Here is a 19,528-nt window from a genome sequence, read left to right on the forward strand (position 1 = left end):
CCAGCGGTTGGAGTAAAGTGTTTTCAGGGTATTACAGCGGGGCAGCTGTGGAAATGAAGATTTAATAGCAACAATTAATAACTGTAACACAAAGATATCGATAGCTGCCCTCCACCTCTTCTTCCTCAGCCTCCAAAATGCTTCTCCGACAACACGAAGTGTGCGTGTTATTAATCGATGGTTTCAGTTTCTTCTCTGGATCGTGTGTCCAAGAGAAAACTATGGTCTCTGCTGGGAGACGTGGGCGTGCTTTTTGTGTTAATTTGTGAATAAAATCGGTTGGATTTTCATCCAGAATGTTGTTTAAATAGATATATTTCAAGAGTAATTGACTAGAAAGCCTTTTATTTATTTGCGTCATGAGCGGCGTTAATTGAAAAATGATCACCGTTGACGTGGAAAAAAATATATGCTGCTTTATAAAGTCAAATTGCATCAGTAAAAAAAAAAAAGAAGAAACTTTAGAATGTGTTAATATAAATACATCACGGTTTAAAACCGTGATGTCTGTGTTGTTAAACATAAACAGAGTTTATTTTTAACCCTCGGGAAAATAAAATAAAATAAAATGCAAAAGGGTGCACAATTGGAGTTCTGTTGTGTCTCTCAACGCTCAACAGGAGAACCAACAATAGGACTCATATGCGTCAAAGATTTAGATCTGCTTGATACACACAGACAAACAAACACACTCTCACACGCATTTAAAAATATGATTGCTATTAGAATTTTCCTATTTAGAATTAGCGCATAAATCGACAAAGGGAAATTTTGAGCAACTGCGTTAATAATATTTAAGGGAGATTATTATTATTATTATTATTATTATTATTATTATTATTATTATTATTATTATTATTATTATTATTATTACTATTGTTAGTGGTGGTATTTAGCATTTAAATAGGTAAGCCAATGTTAACTTTGATATTAGTTATGCTCTGAAGCTTTAAAAGGAGACAAAATGAACAAATAATGTATCTATTGAAATCGTCTATACCTTATGAGAAACACAATAATAAATACGCAACATGAATCATAATATACAAATACATTTATTAGAAAATAGTTTCAATCATTTTTTTTATCCTGAATGTCATACCAAAAAATAAACTGTGAACAAGCAAAAGCGTTTGAGAAAATTGCAGTTCAACAAGAAATTAAGAATGGAGTATCTTTTTTGTGTGTTATTTTTCTAGGAGTATATATTTAATCGGTTTTATGCGCAAACTCTTCTCCTGCTAACCCCCAGCACATATCAATATTAGTTCAAACTCACGAGGATATTGTGACCGCATAATTTAAAACAGGAAGTGTGGGATACAACTAAACCTTTCATAAAAGGTTTGACTTTGCTTTGTGGAAAAATGCATACAATTTGGCTTTTTTTTGCGTAAACATTGTTCCTTTTTACCAGCTGTCGTCCTCCGGCTCGAAGATTCAACAGATAAAAGGTCACTCTGCCAAAGGCGACTCCTGTCTGCAATCTTATTAAAGACTTTATTGCCAGGGATACCCGCTGCTTTTTGTGTTATGTCTTTTTTTTGGAGGATCACAGAAGCTATGCAGTTTAAAATTACTTTCCATCTTTACGCAGAGCCTGTAAAGCCTCATGTTAGTGAATGTTAAACCAATTTTGAGTTTATTTTGGTTTTAGTTTAGGGGTCCCACTCACCCCCAAAATTAGCTATTGTCACTTTTAAAAATGGAGTTTTGTGAGGATCCAAATAAATCTTGCTCTGATTGTTGAGGTTTTTTTTTTAAATATTTGATCTGCTTGTATTGCTACAATACTTGAAACACTTGGAAATGTTTTTTTTTATTTTATTTTATTTTTTAGATATGTTCTCATTTAAACAAATAAATATGTCTATTACAACCATGTGCACTGTTGGACTTATAGTCTCTTTTGCACAGGTTGGTGCATTAAGACGAGGTGTGGAAACATTCTGCTCTGCCCGCTTCTTTTTCTGCTTGAGCTCCATGATGGATTTCTGTTCGACTCCTACGTAGCCTGAAAGTGGGAGGGGACTGTCCCTTCTTCCTGCGTTTTCATTGGTTTTACAGTCCTCTCGGCGGTGAGGGGGGTGCCTCTAATCATATCCAGCATGTTTTGCACAAGAAATGTCAGCCAGAAAGGGCTATCTTCTCCCTTCGCCAAAATACACTACAATAATGTCATGTTCGGACAGCCCGTCTGGAAACGCATTTTTAGTGGACTCCCTGATCAGCGCCCGCACCGAGAGCGGCGGGGGTCACTATGCCGGGAGTGCTGTGTGCGTGCCGCACAGCACCGCAGCAGAAGTGCCTTACGGACTACACAACTATGGATACTTCCCAGGTATGACTAAACGGAGCGAGGTCGGTCCCCAGAATGTGGTGTCCACCTCAGGTGCATACATGTCCAGCATGGAGATGTGGATGGACGCGCAGAGGTCATGTCGTATGGACCAAGAGCACTCTGTGGGTCCCCAGGTCTCACCGTGCACGTTCCCGCAGAACATCAAGGAAGAGAGCACCTACTGCCTGTACGAGCAGCCCAAGTGTCCCAAAGCGTCCACCGCCGAAGACCTCACATATTCAAGATTGACTTCTTCTTGCACAGTCACCGATGGCGGCGGCGGTGGTGGTGGAGTTGGGGGCGGCGGGGGGTCGGTGCCTGTGCCGGGCTTCTTCCGCTTGTCTCAGACGCACGCACATTCTCATAAACTTTACAGCGCCAACAACGGCCCCCAGTCGAACCCTTCCCCTTCCCATTCTCATTTTGGCCTGCAGCACCCCGCCGATCACGCTCGCTTCCACTCGCCGCCACCAACCTCTGCGTCTGTCCCAGCTACGGCGGAGAAGAAGGGGAAGGACGCGGTGGAAACAACAGATCCGCCGCCTCAAGCTGCGTCGGGCACCGAGGAGGGGCGCGACTCCTCGGACGGCGAAGCCTCCTCTGCAGAGGAGGTGGAGGAGAATGACAAGGAGAGAGCAACAAAGGCCAATAAAGGTAATCATTGCGGGACTTAGGTGTGGTCAGCCTTGTTTTGGTGGCAAACAGGTAGACTGAAGCTTTTTACTGGCACCTGTCATGTCTTGTGCTGCGGTTTGGACTACAGTCAGACGTGGAGGCACGTGTTTGTAAACATGGCATTCACAAAGTATTCCACCAAGACGGTTTTAGAATTACTATTATTGTTATTATTATGCGTCAAAACCCCAAACTTACAGCTTATGAGCTAGGCTTCACTTAGCTATCAAATTTCAAACGATCAAATGAGATAACTTCTAAAATTTCAGGATTAGAGATATTTTCAGTGATAGACCGCCGTGGAAACTGGCGCACAGGCCTACACGCATTTTTGGCACTAGGTAGCATTTTCTAAGATTTTTACTCCAAAACATCATTGTAGATATACTTTGCATTTATGCGTAATTGTCGTAAACGTTTTTTATAGATAATAGCTGTCAAAAGGGAAAAAAAAACAAACAAACAAACAAACCAAAAAAAAAACGTGACATTATTTCACGGTTGAGAAAAGTGGCAGAGGAGACACTTTTTTAAATTAATTAATTATTTAAATGTTCAATCACCATTCAGATTTGTAAATTTGAACTTTAACGTGCTTTAATTCGTGGCACATGTTTTGGTGCGTTTGTCATTTTTCTTCTCCAGACATGTTCATTATTACAGCCGTCCTTTAAAATGTGTTTATAGCTATTATCCCCCGGGCACAGATTTGCTGAACAGGCATAGGGGGAAAAATAATCTAGCTCTCCTTAGCTGATCTAAACAATAGAAAGAAAACAATTGGTTGAAAAATGAGACGTGAGAAGAAACTGGAATAATATCGCCTTGTTGTTTGAAGGGACCAACTGTGCCAACAGGCAAAACTATAATCTCAGTCTTGCTAAAAATGTATCCGTTTTTTCCTCATATTTTTGGTCGAATTAGTATGGAAGATATTACACGACGTCTGAGTAACGTAAAGTCACGTAAAGGCGTCTGTTTATGTATAAATATCATTAAAAGGCGATTAGGGTGACCACATTTTTTCAAATTTTTTTGAAGGCTTTATGAATAAAACTTAAAAAAAATTTCTGGGCTTAGAACACACAGATGGACTCCCACTGTTTAGAGAGGAAAATTATATTCTTTGAAATATACAAAACACGTCTGAGTAAGATTAAATTTTTATGTTTGCTGTTGTGTGCTTCATAATCACATGTGCTTAAGCTGCTTTGCTCTTGCATTCATGATCCTCACTGCTTAAAAACAAAACAAAGCAAAAAAACAAACTATTTATCTGCCATCCTTCTAGGAGACATAAAAAGCGAAAACACGGCCAACTGGCTGACAGCGAAAAGTGGCCGAAAGAAACGCTGCCCGTACACCAAACACCAGACGCTGGAACTGGAGAAGGAGTTCCTCTTCAACATGTACCTGACCCGAGAGCGCCGCCTAGAGATCAGCAAGAGCGTCCACCTGACGGACAGACAGGTCAAGATATGGTTCCAGAACCGCAGGATGAAGCTTAAGAAAATGACGCGGGAGAATAGGATCCGGGAGCTCACCTCCAACTATGGATTTTCATGATAAACAACGACTCAAATGGGAACAACAAGTTTAGATGAATTTATTGACAAGCTATCCTCCGAATTCCTCAACTCCATGCTCAAAGTCTCATTTCCCTGAGAGATTCAACCTTCTCTAGTTGCCCATCATCGTATCTGACCTTCTGAAAAAAAGAAAAAAAAGAGAAAAGAAAGCGAAAATAAAAAACAAAAATAAAAAACAAAAAAAAACAAATCTATGGATGTTTTAGCTGTGACTGTTTCTCATGTTTTTGTATTGTTACATCTGTTGTAGGAAAGAATCAGTGCAGTTGAATACACTTCACTACCCCGACACACCCCTACGCACGCACGCACGCACACACACACACACGCACACACACACACACACACACACACACACACACACACACACACACACACACACACGCACACACACGCGCACGCACGCACACACACACACACACACACACACACACACCTACACACACACTCACCCCAACCCCCACCCCCACACCTACACACACACGCACGCACACGCGTGCACCCCCACACACACACACGCACCCCCCCACACACACACACACACACACACACACACACACACACACACACACACACACACACACACACACACACACACACACACACACACACTCTATTTCTTGACAAAAATGTTTGCAAATTATTAGGTTTAAATTCCCAAATGAGCCGCTGTTTAAATTTGGAAAATATTCTCATTAATTCCTGGAGTTGTGCATAAGATTTCCACACAAATTCACTTTTGAATAAGGGAATCTCCAAGGCTGAAAAATCAATCAGAATGTGATGTTCCATGAGACGTGGGCTGCCTCTACACGTTCGAGTTAAATGTGTAAATTGTAACTTTGTTCACGCTGAGAACAAAAGCAGTGTGAAGGAGGAATATTTTTTGTTGTATATTTCTGTGTACAGATGTGTTTTTCTTTTTGTGTAATGCCTAATAAATTATCAGCTCGGACTCAGGACTAGCAGCTTGAATTTTTGCAAAGTTGATTTCAATATGTTTTGCTTGTTAGTACAGGGGTAAAAAAGAAAAACTGATTAAATAGTCAACGTTTAAAATCAAACAGACTTCCTAACTCTGGAGATCCTTTTGTTTTGTTGAGAAAGGACCGTTTCTGAGACCATCGGAAATAATTAAGATATTAGGCTGTATAAGCCGTCCTGCTGCATGCCCAGCCGGCTATTGTAGAGTTTTATGACTGGCTGGTATATGAGCTTTCTCCCTCTCCTCGAAGAGCTGCTTCAGTTGTGAGAGAGCCTGTCGCACGGAGAGGAGGCCCGTCTCACAGGCTATTAGTAATCCGAAGACACTGTGGATAAACTGTTTCTATACGCTTCAATCCGGGAATTAATGGGATAAACAGACCGAGGATTCTGGTGAGTCCATCGCCTTTGTGATTCTGCCTCATTTTTGTTTTTGTTGTTGTTGTTCTGCGCATTGTCTCGGTGGCTTATCTACACATGTAGTTTGTAGAATGCTGTCTTATAGCGAGATGCTGTGCTTTTTTTTTTTTTTTTTTTTTTTTTGAAGCATGATGACGGAAGCGACCACCACGGCGCATTACAAACCGGCCGATTGTATTCCACTTGAGGCCCCGGATCGACTGGCGAGTGGTTTAGGTAGTTTCATGTTGTTGGGGTCCATTTCTTAACTCTGCAACATGAAACTGTCTTAATTGCCCCAGTTCCAAACCTCGAGACCAAGCGGAAGGCAGCTTGGAGAAATAAAGATGGTGGGACTTTTTTTTTTTTCTTTCTCAATATGTATAGGTGTTTGGATGGCTCGGTAATAAATCGGGGAGGGGCTGGGCTGGTTGCTTTCAGTCTTTGTGTCCAATATTTTTTTCTTGCTTTCCCTCCAATCTCGCTAAATACACGACAAGCCGGACTGGGGTTGAATATCTGTGACCGAAACTCCGACGCAGTTTGCGTGCTGGATTTGGGATAAAGCATTACAGCGTTTTCCGCTATTAATAGTGACGCAGACACGCCAGACAAGGCCTCGGTTACGACCACTGCAGCAGTGGAGGGGAAGGGGAAGGTGAATGGGGCAACAGCGACCTCCGCGGGCAATGAGACCGGATGCTTCCTCTGCGCAATAGTGGCTCCAAACACTAAAGGAGGAGGAATGGGGGGCTTTATGGCGATTTTCAGATCCGCCAGACAGGCTGTTATCTGCAGAAGCAAAAGAAGTGAATAGCCCCTGCGGTAAACCGCGGGGGTTGAAAAAGACACCCTGATTTAAAAGCTTTTACAGCCCTGACAGCCATTGGCGTGGTGGCGTCTTTTCCTGCTGCAAAGGTGTTTGTCCATTCTTGTTTGTCCATTCGAGGTTTCAGTGAACAAATAGACGCACTGCAGCCGCTCCGTCTCATCCTCCTTTCCTTCCTCGCTCGGTTTGTTTGATGTCTGCTGCTTGGATACTGTGCAAGTATAACCAGAGAGGTGATGGGAAATCAGATTGTGCATTCTAGACACCTCGGAGTCGTTCCTTTCCCACATCCTCTTCTGTACGCTGTGCAGAATGCAGAAAATCCGCACGGCTTGGATTCCCTGTGGCCTTGTAAGGGTGTTGGCCAGACTGTTTATATGCTTGCATGAAATAAAACACCAGAGTCGTGCAGCAAAACCCAAAGTGGCAGCTTCTAAGACCCCATGGTACTACATTAGAGCTAGACTATTAGAAAATGGACACGCATAAACTCAATCATCCTTCTTTTTTTCTTGTTTTTTATTTTCTTAAAAGCGAGTTGGTGCTGTTTTGTTTGCTTTTACGCTTAATATATTCACAATTATGAAGAAAATCATTTTATACATTCAGTAATAGTCCATTGCATAAATTGAGCTATTAAATATTTGAATATATTTTGTATATTTAAGAGTTTAGGAATGTCATAAGATATTTCCACATGGTAATTTAATTATATTTGCGTGTTTCTTAAGTCTGGCACAATATTCCCGCATATTTAATTTTGTCTTAGGTGCTTCAGCATTTTATAAACTAAAACTTTCACGAACCACATTTAAAATACAACCTAATTTTGTCGCGATTTTTTTATTGAAGGGTAAAAAGTATGGACTACAGTTAAGGTTCATTTTAGTACTATTTTGAGCGTAATGTTACACCGAGTCTTGGGCTGCTGGCAGGTATTAGGAGTTCGTTTGTTAATGGTGGCGATGAAACCAACATGCAAGGGCAGCGCAAGTGATAACGGCGGTGTAAATAGTAAAGGACGTCGAGTTAAGCAAACTGCGATTTACCATTAATCTCTTACGTGGAGATATATATGAAAAGACGATACAAACTGGGTTTTTGATCCTGTGCCACATGACGTGAGTCGGCTAATTTAGTCAGTATTATTGCATGCAGTTTAAATACAAGTCTTACTTAATGTATTTACTTATTATCATTGCTAATTTATCGCTTCATATTATGATTTTAAGAACACCGAAATTACACTGTAATTTTTTTCCAACTAAATGTTACATCTGACAAAATGTTTTTTTTTAAATGTCTTTTTTTATTTTATTTATTTCTTAAATAAATAAAAATAAATCGTGCATTGCACAAAAACTACACTTTTATTACTTTCCTGTCGCCTGTCTTCAATTCAGTCTTAATTTTCTTTCTTTATTTAAAATAATAATAATTAAAAAGGAATATATATATATATATATATATATATATATATATATATATATATATAGACGATGAAACGCAGAGAAAGTTAGTTGTGTAATATACTTTAACAGCCCGTTAACCAAGGGATCATTTAGAAAAGTATAGCACAGCCTCGTTTCGCATTTATGCAGTTATTTTATTTTGTAAATAAACTCACCTAAAAAAAAATCTTTCTTTGTTGCTGTTGCCAAAATAACCCACAATTTATAAGCTATATAATAAAGAGTGTCCCTAATGATATAATGATGAAACTACTAATGCAAAATAAATGACAGAAATATAGACAAGTAGCTTTGACGACGACAACATCAACAACAACAATAATAATAATAATAATAATAATAATAATAATAATAATAATAATAATAATAATAATAATAATAATAATAATAATAATAATGAAACCGCTCAAACCGAATATACATCTTGCATCAGAAAATAACAAAAGCAGCACAAAATCTGTACTTCATTCAGCGATTTCGGAGACTCCAACAATGGAAAATGACGCACATTGGATTATGTTTCCCTTCAGCCTTCGGAGCAAAAATAAAAACAGGACGCAGTGTGTTTTGGTCGTAATTTATCCTCGCATTGCTTCAATCCTCGAGTTGCAAAGTTCCTCTTTAATACGCGGGTGTTTTTAAATGTGTTTTGGCGAGCGACAGCGGCGGGGCGCTTACGTGTCCAATAAAGTAACTCGTAAAATGAGGCTTCCAAATACATATTGTATCGTTTTGGATAAACCAAGGAAGGGATTTGAATGGCTGTAAGTAGCAGTGCTGTTGTTGACTCTTGTCTCTGTTTTTCATTCATATATATTTCTTTTAAATCTCACTCCGCGCAGATGTTCAAATCTTGATCATTTATAAAAAACAGTGCTTGTTATAGTCGCGCAGGCTGAGTATTTAATGACTGCAGGGATTGATTTATCTTTTATTGTTCGGCTTTATGATCACGTGTCTCGGCCGCCCAATGGCATCGTGCCGTGGCTCCCCATTACTTTCCCCACTGTAGTTCTCCGTGCATGGGGCCAAGTTGCTACTTGATTTCTCCACATTGTTATTTTGTGAGGCTGCGCTTTGCTGCGCGTGCATTTGTGTGTGTGTGTGCGCGCTTTTGGGGAATGTGTGCTTTTTGTTTTACTTTGCATGTATCTGTTGTATGACTGCGTACATGTGAAATCGGTCTAATTTCCCTGCCATGTCGACGTCCGGAGCACTCACGAGCTACTACGTCGATTCCCTTATCCTGCCTGAAAGCGAGGAGCTCTCCACCCCGAGGTACCCCTCCGGTGTCGGTGTTCAGCACGCCAGACAGCCCGCCCCTGTGGTTGACCACAGTGAGCTCGGAACTTGCGGCTTCCCGTCCAAAGCCCCCGTTTTCGCGCCGTCATGGAACCACGTCCCGGCTCAGTTCCCAGGCGCCGTCTCCTCTGTTTATCACCACTACGGGCATCCGCAAGGCCCGATGGGCGCGGAGACGGACGGCCGCTACCAGTCTTGGCTTCTTGAGCCCGTGTCAATGACTGGATTACCGCCGAGTCACCATCACTATGCTATCAAACCGGAGGGTCTGGGTACGCCGCCTGGATCTCACACGGCGCTGCTGCTCTCCGATTACGCCAACGGCACGGTGGCGACACCGTCACCCGGAGAGAAGGACGAGCTATCCGCGCAGGGAGGGGAACTGGGCGCAGAGAGCGAGGACAAACCGGGCCTGGACCCAAGTAAGTTAGCCCGCTCTGCGCTCTTTTATGTTTCAGCTATTTTTACGCATAAAAGCCACGAGGTGCGAGGTGCATGATGTCAGTTGGCATTCTGAACGTGCCATTACCGTACGGAGGGCTGTGAGGGGCTCACGTTGCAGTATCAAATGTTTGAGAGTGCAGAAAGGGGGACAGCTGTATTTAGACACGAAGCGTCTTTCACTTTCACATATGTTACTGATCCATTATTATTATTATTATTATTATTATTATTATTATTATTATTATTATTATTATTATTATTATTATTCATAACATCAATTTTGAAATGTTCCTGAAAATAGAACCAGTACTTGATCTTCCCCCCTCCCCTACCCAAATTCTTCCTAGATAACCCTGTGTCCAACTGGCTCCACGCGAGCGCCACGAGAAAAAAACGCTGCCCTTACACCAAGCACCAGATCCTGGAGCTGGAGAAGGAGTTCCTCTTTAACACCTACCTGACCCGGGACCGCAGGTACGAGGTGGCTCGACTGCTGAACCTCACCGAGAGACAGGTCAAAATCTGGTTCCAGAACCGCAGAATGAAGATGAAGAAGTTTAACAAGGACGGCGCGCCGAAAGACGACTGAATTACGCGCAGATTCACACAGGATATCTAGGCTGTGAGCAGATCAGCAGGACATTTGTTTTTAAAACTCCCTTGTCTTATTGTACTATATAACATCTTATAGAATTATTTGTCTTGTAAAAGAAAAAAAAAGCATGTCGGAGATTAGTTTGATGCTACTACCTTTAAATTGCACAATTCTGGCAGTGCCCATTGTTTTGTTTCGTTTTTTATTGCTTTGTTGATTTGAATTAATACCTCGTTAAAGTGTTAAATTAGTTGGCCTGCTCCTTTTAATTGTGCTTGTTTGTGTATGGATGTTTCTAGCCAAATGTGTGTGTGTGTGTGTGCGCGTGTGTGTGTGTGTGTGTGTGTGTGTGTGTGTGTCTGTTTTGTTTAGTTATATTTGTTGTCTAAACGTATAGTTTATGAAAGAAAACTGTGTTAATTTTACTGTCTTTTCTCCATAAGTAATAGAACATTGACAGATGGCCGTGAATTTGATACTAACTTTAAAAACCGTAGTGGGGAAAACAGTTCGCATTGATACACAAGCCGCTCAGATCTCTTAGAAATTCCTAATAGATCTTATCACAGGTATAGTTACTATCATCGACTACCTATATCGTTCAACTACCTACAATATGTTTTGTTTTTTTTTTACTTTGGATCATATAGATATGCTGGCATCACTGTAAAAAACAAAAACAAACAAAAACAAAAACACGTCTGACTGAATTTCAGGGAGTGACATTTCCAATTAAGGGACACCTTAAGGGACACCATGTTTGTTAGAGAGAGAAAAGGAAACACTGTAGGCTATCCATTGAATACCTCGCACGGTCTTTTGACCGTCAGACGTTTGGTTCATATATGTAATTTGTATTATTTATTAAATAAAACAAATTATATCTCGAAAGCGTTGGTCATCGGACTTTCATTTTACGATTGTGTTTTTGTCAAGCCTAGTTTGCCGTGCGTAAAAGGTGCCCACAAATAAGAGTGCATGTAGAAAATATATTGTTTAAAATGCATTTATTTATTTATTTATTTATTTATTTATTTATTTATTTATTTATTTATTTATTCATTCATTCATTCATTCATTCATTCATTCATTCATTCATTCATTCACTTATTTACTTATTTCAAGTTAAGTTATTTGGACAGTTTTTACACACAAACGCACAGTAATTACAATGCATCTACTGGTGCGAGTGTGTGTGTGTGTGTGTGGGGGGGGGGGGCAGGGGGGGTTGCGCGTCTGTATAGGTGTGTGTGTGAGTGAGTGTGTATTGGGGAAAGAGTTGCGTCTTGGCAGAGGATGTTGTTAGCTGTATACAGCCATAAAAGACAATTACGGCTATAACCTTTTATGGGGTGCAAAGCGCTACGAGGCGAGAGGGGACGCGCACGCGCTCACGCACACTAAAAGAAGAGACACTGAGATCTTCGACTGCTGAAAGCTCAGAAGAAAGCAGCCCGGGTGTGTTTGTGTCCAGCTCAGCACAGATATGACAAGCATTACAGCAGGGCTTTGTAAACAGACCCGATCAGTTTTAGACGTTTCTTTGTTTACTACAGTTAATTATAACACAAATATGATTATTTCTCAGTTACATGTTTCCCCCCCAGTGAAGCATATCTTACTGCTTGTAGATTATAAATGTGGATGTTCTAATGGCGGCGCTGGTTCAAGTCCCTCGCATGTTCGAGAAAGCGTTTGGCACACACGCACTTCGGAAAATAATCCAATATTTCTTTTTCAATCAACATGTTCTGATGGAACAAGCTCTCACGGACTCTGCAGAAACAACAACAACAAAAAGTATTGACTGGATTTCCTTCTAAGACTCAATCGAGTCCAACAGGAGTGGTGTTGTGACGCGTTTGGGGTGGACGCAGATGGACCCAAACTTCAAAGACTCGGCCAGAGACAGCGTAATAAAAGCAACTGCTCTGCTATACACTGTCTGGCATTCCAGTTTTAATGGCTTTATGGCCGTCCAGACACAATTAGACCGTTTCCAGAATGGCACCCATTTGCTTCTCTCCCCCCCCACCCTCTTCTCTTTCTGTGTGATTGGGATCTGTGACAAAAGGCCGAGCGGAAATGATCAGCTTTATTGGATTCCTATCCGACAGAGGGAACGCGCAGGACTCACGGTCATTTGGAACCCTCCTTTGTTTCCACCTGGGAACCTTCCGCCCTCTGCTCTTTATTTTGATCCGAAAGGGGAGTGGAGGAGCAAACTGGGGCGCTGGAGTCGAAGCTAGCAACAAGCTTTAAATTGTTCTGAAAAATCACATTTGCTGCTGAAAATGTCATAACCGTGGAGACGCAACATTACCTCTGATACGTCCCCTCTTCTCTTACGTGTTTTCATTCCTGAAGTAATGCCACAAATAAAATTTAAAAAAGGAAAAAAAGAAAAGGTTGCCGCAGCTGGAAACTGCCTCCTTCACCCCGCAATACCCACAAGTTGACAGGAGGTGGCGACACTTTTCCATCAACGTCACTGCTGTTTTTGCTGTCTGAACAGCTCCTCCCCGGCGAAGCAGCACAGAGGGAACAAACTGTAGTAACATTTTAAGAGTCAGGGAAAATAATTTCACACCTTTTTTACAGTCTCACCGCAGAAGCTGGTGCCATACCCTGCAGCCCTGAGAAGGGGAAAGGCGACAGAGTGAAGATTTAACTATGTGGCTTCCGCCGGATAACTGCTGCTCATGCGCACTACGAAGGTCTACATGTTTACCGGTGTTTTTTATTTGTTTTGTTTTTTTCCTTCCACGGGGTGGCATTTATTTATTTATTTATTTATTTATTTATTTATTTATTTATTTAGTTATTTACTTATCTATTTATGTTTAACCAAGTTTTTTTGATAGAGTGGAAAATTCAGATTAGCATTTTGTTTCCCTCGACGTCCATTGTATTTCTTGTCTCAGTACTTTACTTTGCAGTAGCTCTTACAAAGAGGATATAAAGTTTTAAAAAAAGTTAATAATTCTAACGTAAGGGTTACTAAATTAAAGGTAGTAAAAAGTAGGAACCCTGACAGAAATAATTAAAGTAAGATGGGGTGGAAAAGGAAAATAGAATTATTACATAATGTGCAGATCAGACTGTAGTAGTTCTATTTAATTTATCTTTAGTAATGCGTTTCATAATTCCTGATATTTTTTTGATCAGAGGTTATTGACTGCATCGCCATGTTTTAAGTAGCCTCAACAGCTTAAAGTTTTAAGGCTGATTATTATTATTATTATTATTATTATTATTATTATTATTATTATTATTATTATTATTATTATTATTATTATTATTATTATTATATTCTACTGATATTCTACTAATATCAGTGGAAGTGGTAGTAGCAGCAGCAGTAATAATGTAATAATATAAATACAGTAGATGCATGTCATAGTACTTTTTCAAATAGTTGACATATTTTTCAAGGATGAAAAGCAATGACGTGTTATGTTTATTTAAAAGACGTTTGAATTGACTAAATGTATCGATTATAAATGTGTTAATATTCATATTAATAAATAGTATTAGTCAATAAATAAGTAAGGAAGTAAGTCATAAGTTAGTCGTTTGTTTTCTGTTCTTGTTTTTAATTTGAATTTTTTTTATACCTGCAATTCAATTATACGGGAAGGGCGCTGGTAATATTTCCTCAGTTGCCTTTGGCAAAGTTTTTATCCTGATGGACGTGCAGGTGTAGTTGCAGTGCGTCTTGAAAAATGTCAAATAAATATAAAATTATACAATGTGGGTATAATAATAATAATAATAATAATAATAATAATAATAATAATAATAATAATAATAATAATAATAATAATAATAATAGCAACCGAGATTTTATTACAAGGCTCTATTTACTTGTAATTTAAAATTGAAGGAGCTTTTCATGATCATAAATTACATATCTGACTCAAGTGTGTGTTAAATTCATAGACGAAATAGTTAAAGTTAAAGTTGCATAACCTGTTTAGCTTCAGTGATATTAATACATAACATAAATAGAGATGTATTTGCATAAAACTGAGTTTATCACTAAGTCCCTTAACCGATTCGTATAAAATACTCGTAAAAGATTCAAACCACTTTCACCATTATTTCGTTACATTTATACTTTTCAAAAGTTAATCTAGTGTAAAGAGTTAAAAAGGAGTAAATCAGGGGTCACACTGCTAATATACCAATGCCGTTAATTATTGGATTTATGAGAATAGTTACATGCCACTAGATGTAGGTAAAAGTATTAAAACGAATAAAAACAATAATTTATTTCCAGTCTCTTGGTGAGAAAGGAGGGTAGCGACATAATACCGTTACGTCTGTAACTGCATCCCCAGATCGTTTAGATTGTGAGAATTTCTCTGCAGCGTGTTTATTCGACTCTGCGTGTTTATGTGTGTGAGGTGTTGATCCCGCTCCGTGGTCCGGTGCCATCGCGACATCCACGCCTCTGCTGATTGGATGAGAGCAACCGGGCCTTAGTCACATGGCTGAGTTCTTTGGTCCAGAGTAAAAATGGGGTTTGGTGTAAATCTAGGGTGTATTGCTGTCATATATCACGCTACCTCGTAAAAACGACACTGAGGATTCTGGGCCAACAAATCAGAGCGGGGGTGAAAAAAGAGAAAAAAAAATATGAGTTCTTATTATGTGGACAGTCTCCTTTGCAAATCTGCGCCGGGTAGTTCTCTGATTCCGATCGTCGAGCGAGCGTCTTGTGGCATTGGACCTGGCGGGGAGAACCGTCGGACTGCGGCCATCACGTTTACGCCATCCCTCTCTGGAGTTTACAGCGTCAATAACGCAGCCTACCAGAGTCTGAACCCTGTGTTTACCTCGGGATATGGCCTGGGACGGGACATACACACTCAGGACTGCAGCAGCCCGCTTGATCAGGGCCGCCTGTTCAGCGAGAGCTGCTGTCACCCGGGACCGGGACCCCTCATCTCGCCTCCGGACAAACAGTACCGTATGTACCCTTGGATGAGGGCATCAGGTAAGTTCTGACCCCAAAACCAAACAATGACAATAAAAAAAATAATACTTACGCCGGACCTTAGCAGTTCGATTAATACCCACCAGCTCATTCCTGTTGCATGGAAAGAATCGTAAAAGTTTTTATTGCGCAACTAATGAGTTCTTCAGCCATAAATTCATTTGGCCAAAGCTCCCGTGTGTTCACTATAGGCAGAGACTTGCCGCTGGGGGTTTTTCCTCTGCACTCCTATTACTCTTACAGCCTCTTCTCCCCCTTTGTGGCTGTAAAAGAGTCCGGTCTGTGGCGTAAATCAGCTCCCCTATACTCTGCAGTTTCTTTCTAATTGAGTCTGCACCGCAGAGGCTGTGTTGTTCTCTGAGAACCAGGATCAATATGACTCACAATTTCCGTCAGATGGATTTAGAGCACAATGAAACCTTGTTTCTTGTTTATATATATATATATATATATATATATATATATATATATATATATATATATATACTTTTTTTTTGCCAGTGAGAACTGGTTCGTTTTTAATCCAGCAACGTGCTTTTGTGTGTGTGTGTGTGTGTGTGTGTGTGTGTGTGTGTGTGTGTGTGTGTGTGTGTGTGTGTGTGTGTGAGAAGACCATTATAGGCTTTAAGTTGGAAAGGCCTTCTTGACGCCAGCGGTTACAGACATGTGCAAATGACTCCAACACGACCACGTTAAAGTGTCAAAAACAAACAAACAAACAACAACAACAACAACAAAACAACTAAAGAAAAAGACTTGTGTCTGTTGAGGAAAAATGAAGTAATACGAAAATACGAACCACACCAATGAAATACCATAGTTGAACACATTGTGCCTGCAGCTACAAGTTTTTTATTGCCAGCTTCCGAAAAATAACATCAATAATAATAATGATATAAACTGTAATACAGTATTATTAAGTTATTATTTTCGCCTTCTCTGCAGATCCAAACCGAAAGCGGGGCAGGCAGACATATTCCCGGCACCAGACCCTGGAGCTGGAGAAGGAGTTCCACTTCAACCGGTACCTGACCCGGAGGCGGAGGATCGAGATCGCCCATGCCCTCTGCCTCTCCGAGAGACAGATCAAAATCTGGTTCCAGAACCGCAGAATGAAGTGGAAGAAGGACCACAAGGAAGAGTCCAACCTCGAGGAGATGAAACAGGGCGACATCCAGACCGAATCCGCAGATGGAGAACCCGGCGGCGGAGACCCGGTGGAGCCTAAACTTTGAAGGCGGAGATAGAGAGAATTAAATATCATCATATACGTTTAGGGAAAATAAGGGACATGTTAATTCACTTTTCAAGCGTGCACATATTTGAGTTTCGGAAATGATTGTGTGATTTCTGCTGCCTTGCATTTTCAATACTGAACAGCTCCACATCTAAGAAAAAAAAAATTATGCATGTGACTGAATACTACTGAACCAACATTCCGTTGAACGAAAACTACCTAACATGTTCCCATTTTTATACATCAAGCTTTCACAGATTGAAATTAAATCAGGATATTTTCTAAGTGAACGGATGTGAACTCCTTTTGATGATAGCAAATGCATTGCCTCCTGCATAGATGGGCCTTGTTTTCGAGACGGATGTATGCATTAAATACGAGTTCATCACTGAATGGAAATGTAGGTGTCCTGATCAATAAATATGAATGTTCACATGAGTGGTGTTTCTACCTCAACTTCCCATCAACATACACACCTCTAGAATCGAAGGCTTCAAAATAAATAAATAAATAAATAAATAAATAAATAAATAAATAAATAAATAAATAAATAAATAAATAAATAAATGCTTGGATAAGCATTAGTCGGCATTTTTTGTTGCGTTCGTAGCTGTAATTGACAATGTGCTAGTAGCTACTACTGTGATAAATTTAGGCTGTGTGCTAACTATAAAGCAAGCAACTACCAAATGAATGAATGGGATGCACATTAAAAATGTAATGGACCATAAAAAATGTTGAGAAAAAAAATGCTACGACTTGCACATGTTTTTATTACGAACATAATTACAGGGAAAGTAAAGGTTAGAAACTATGGACTACGACATCTGGCACACTATAGGAAATAATAAATATTTCCTATATATATATATATATTTACAATTTACATGGGTGTGCGTGTAAACGTTGAGAACTTGTCTGCATATGTTCACCTACTTTCGTCCAAGCGAGTGCGAACCTATAGCAGGTTATCCATGTTCGGTCACCTGTGCAGGCCATTTTTAAAGTCTGTTCTGTGTGAGAGGTTAGATAAACAGTGAAGTTAAAGAATTTGAACTATGAGGATGCGAGGTGAGACTAGCTGCCTGCGGATGTTGAACTCTGCGTTCCCTCTCATCCTCTCTCGGTAAAATGGCGCCTGATGGCGACCTGCACTCCCCCCCTCCTTCTCTTCTCTTTCTCCTTCTCCAGCCTTTCTCCTCCCCTTTCCATCACCCACCCTTTCTCTCTCTCACCCTCCGTCCCCAGCGCCGGGCCATAAATCCGTTGTTGTTTATGAAAATTTACAACACAGCGCTTCAACTTTACGAGCCGACTCGGCCTCCCATTGGCTGGACGGTTCGGTCACGTGTCACCGAGCCGTGAACATGAACTTTTTTATATTTATATATATATATATAATTTCCAATAGCGGAATAGAGCAGCCTTTCATTTAGAAGACTCAGGCTTCCTTGCTAGACTCTCCCAACAGTCACCTAGCTTATGTTAAACTCTTTCTCATTTTTGCCATTTTGGAGATTATTGTTAGCATTTGTTTTCCCTCTTATTTTAAATCGAAACACAGGAGCTATACACTGAGGCATGATTGGATATGTTTGGGCTTTTGACACGCCTTGGCGGGACAAATGGAAGGAGCGTTGGTGCGTCACTGACCCCCAGGAGTCCCGGTTTCCGTCCATGGACTCAGCTGGAGGCTTTCCCCTTCCACCCCTGATCTGCACTGTTGACATGCAGAGGCCGTCACAAGGTAAGTTCCCAGACTGCACATGTTCAACCGTCTTTATAAATTTGCAAAGTTAAATGCCAATGCTCAATTTTCCTTTGCATTGTTTGAATTTTGACGACAGGTACATGTTAATATTAAATAGATACGTGTCCAGGCTCTTGAAAGACTGCGTGCATTTTGTGATATCGTCGTGTTCTGACTTGCCCATGTGGACCTTATTTGCTTGTTGTTTTGCTTTAAATGTGATCTGCGAGATTCAAAACGTGCTCTTTGCTGCCCTCCTGTGGATAAGATTAGGAAACGTTATGAAGGTGTGCCTTTAGCCCTGGTGTCAAAAGAGCTGAACATTTGTGTATAATCTTATATTTGTGTATGCGATTATTTTCTGAACGTGTTTTGCATTTTACCTAAGCGCGCACATTTTAAACATTGACGCGTTACGCTGCGTGAAACTGCAAGTTTTGAAGATGCAACTGGTAAATTGCAAATCTCGGCTTTGGAGCCAGAACATCACAGAGCTTGACGTTTGACAATCTCATTCTTGAAAATGTTACACCCTGCTTCTGATTATGCAGGCTTAAAAATATCAATGTGCAATCATGGGATTGAATCTGTGCCGATCTTGTGGTGTCAGCTGCTGCGCTACAGATATTTGTGTGCAGCCCCAACAAAACCCTCGTGGCTTGACATTTGCGTCTTTTGTTTCTTGTAAATCTTTTGCATTTTAATGTGTGAGCATGCAAATCGTCAAGACAGTTCCGTTTCTAGATTCGAGTCTTTACCGCTTCAGTTGCCTTGCAGCGAATTACTGGGTGCAGCTTGAGGGGAAAAAAAGTAACTGACAATATATTTTTTGTTCATTATTTTTAACTTGTCTTGTTACATTTGTGCATCACATATTACAGATGGTAATTATATCGGAGCATGCATATA

General features: G+C 40.3%; 4 protein-coding genes across 7 annotated transcripts in view; all 4 read left to right on the top strand.

Annotated features, from left to right (window-relative positions):
* Positions 1-1,921: 1,921 nt before the first annotated feature.
* Positions 1,922-5,560, top strand: LOC145547489 (homeobox protein Hox-A10a-like). Its single transcript, XM_008421641.3, has 2 exons — positions 1,922-2,995; positions 4,308-5,560. Exons 1-2 carry the CDS (start codon positions 2,125-2,127, stop codon positions 4,580-4,582), a joined length of 1,146 nt encoding a protein of 381 aa, XP_008419863.2. The 5' UTR covers positions 1,922-2,124; the 3' UTR covers positions 4,583-5,560.
* Positions 5,561-8,597: 3,037 nt separating this feature from the next.
* On the top strand, positions 8,598-11,521 carry hoxa9a (homeobox A9a). The gene is made up of 2 exons (XM_008421640.2): positions 8,598-10,013; positions 10,383-11,521. The coding sequence occupies exons 1-2, from the start codon at positions 9,488-9,490 to the stop codon at positions 10,622-10,624; spliced, it is 768 nt and encodes a 255-aa protein (XP_008419862.1). The 5' UTR covers positions 8,598-9,487; the 3' UTR covers positions 10,625-11,521.
* A 2,380-nt stretch (positions 11,522-13,901) lies between these two features.
* LOC103472192 (homeobox protein Hox-A7-like) lies at positions 13,902-17,307 on the top strand. Its single transcript, XM_008421639.3, has 2 exons — positions 13,902-15,632; positions 16,578-17,307. The coding sequence occupies exons 1-2, from the start codon at positions 15,272-15,274 to the stop codon at positions 16,865-16,867; spliced, it is 651 nt and encodes a 216-aa protein (XP_008419861.1). The 5' UTR covers positions 13,902-15,271; the 3' UTR covers positions 16,868-17,307.
* Positions 17,308-18,264: 957 nt separating this feature from the next.
* The window catches only part of hoxa3a (homeobox A3a), a 33,769-nt gene continuing 32,505 nt past the window's right edge, over positions 18,265-19,528 (top strand). For all 4 annotated transcript variants that reach the window (XM_081612886.1, XM_081612888.1, XM_081612894.1 and 1 more), the window contains exon 1: positions 18,265-18,616. The gene's annotated coding sequence lies outside the window, so the exon portion shown is untranslated. The remainder of the gene's footprint in view (positions 18,617-19,528) is intronic.

This window comes from Poecilia reticulata, chromosome 11 (assembly GCF_904066995.2).
Source record: "Poecilia reticulata chromosome 11, P_reticulata-male-v2, whole genome shotgun sequence".
NCBI lineage: Eukaryota > Metazoa > Chordata > Actinopteri > Cyprinodontiformes > Poeciliidae > Poecilia > Poecilia reticulata.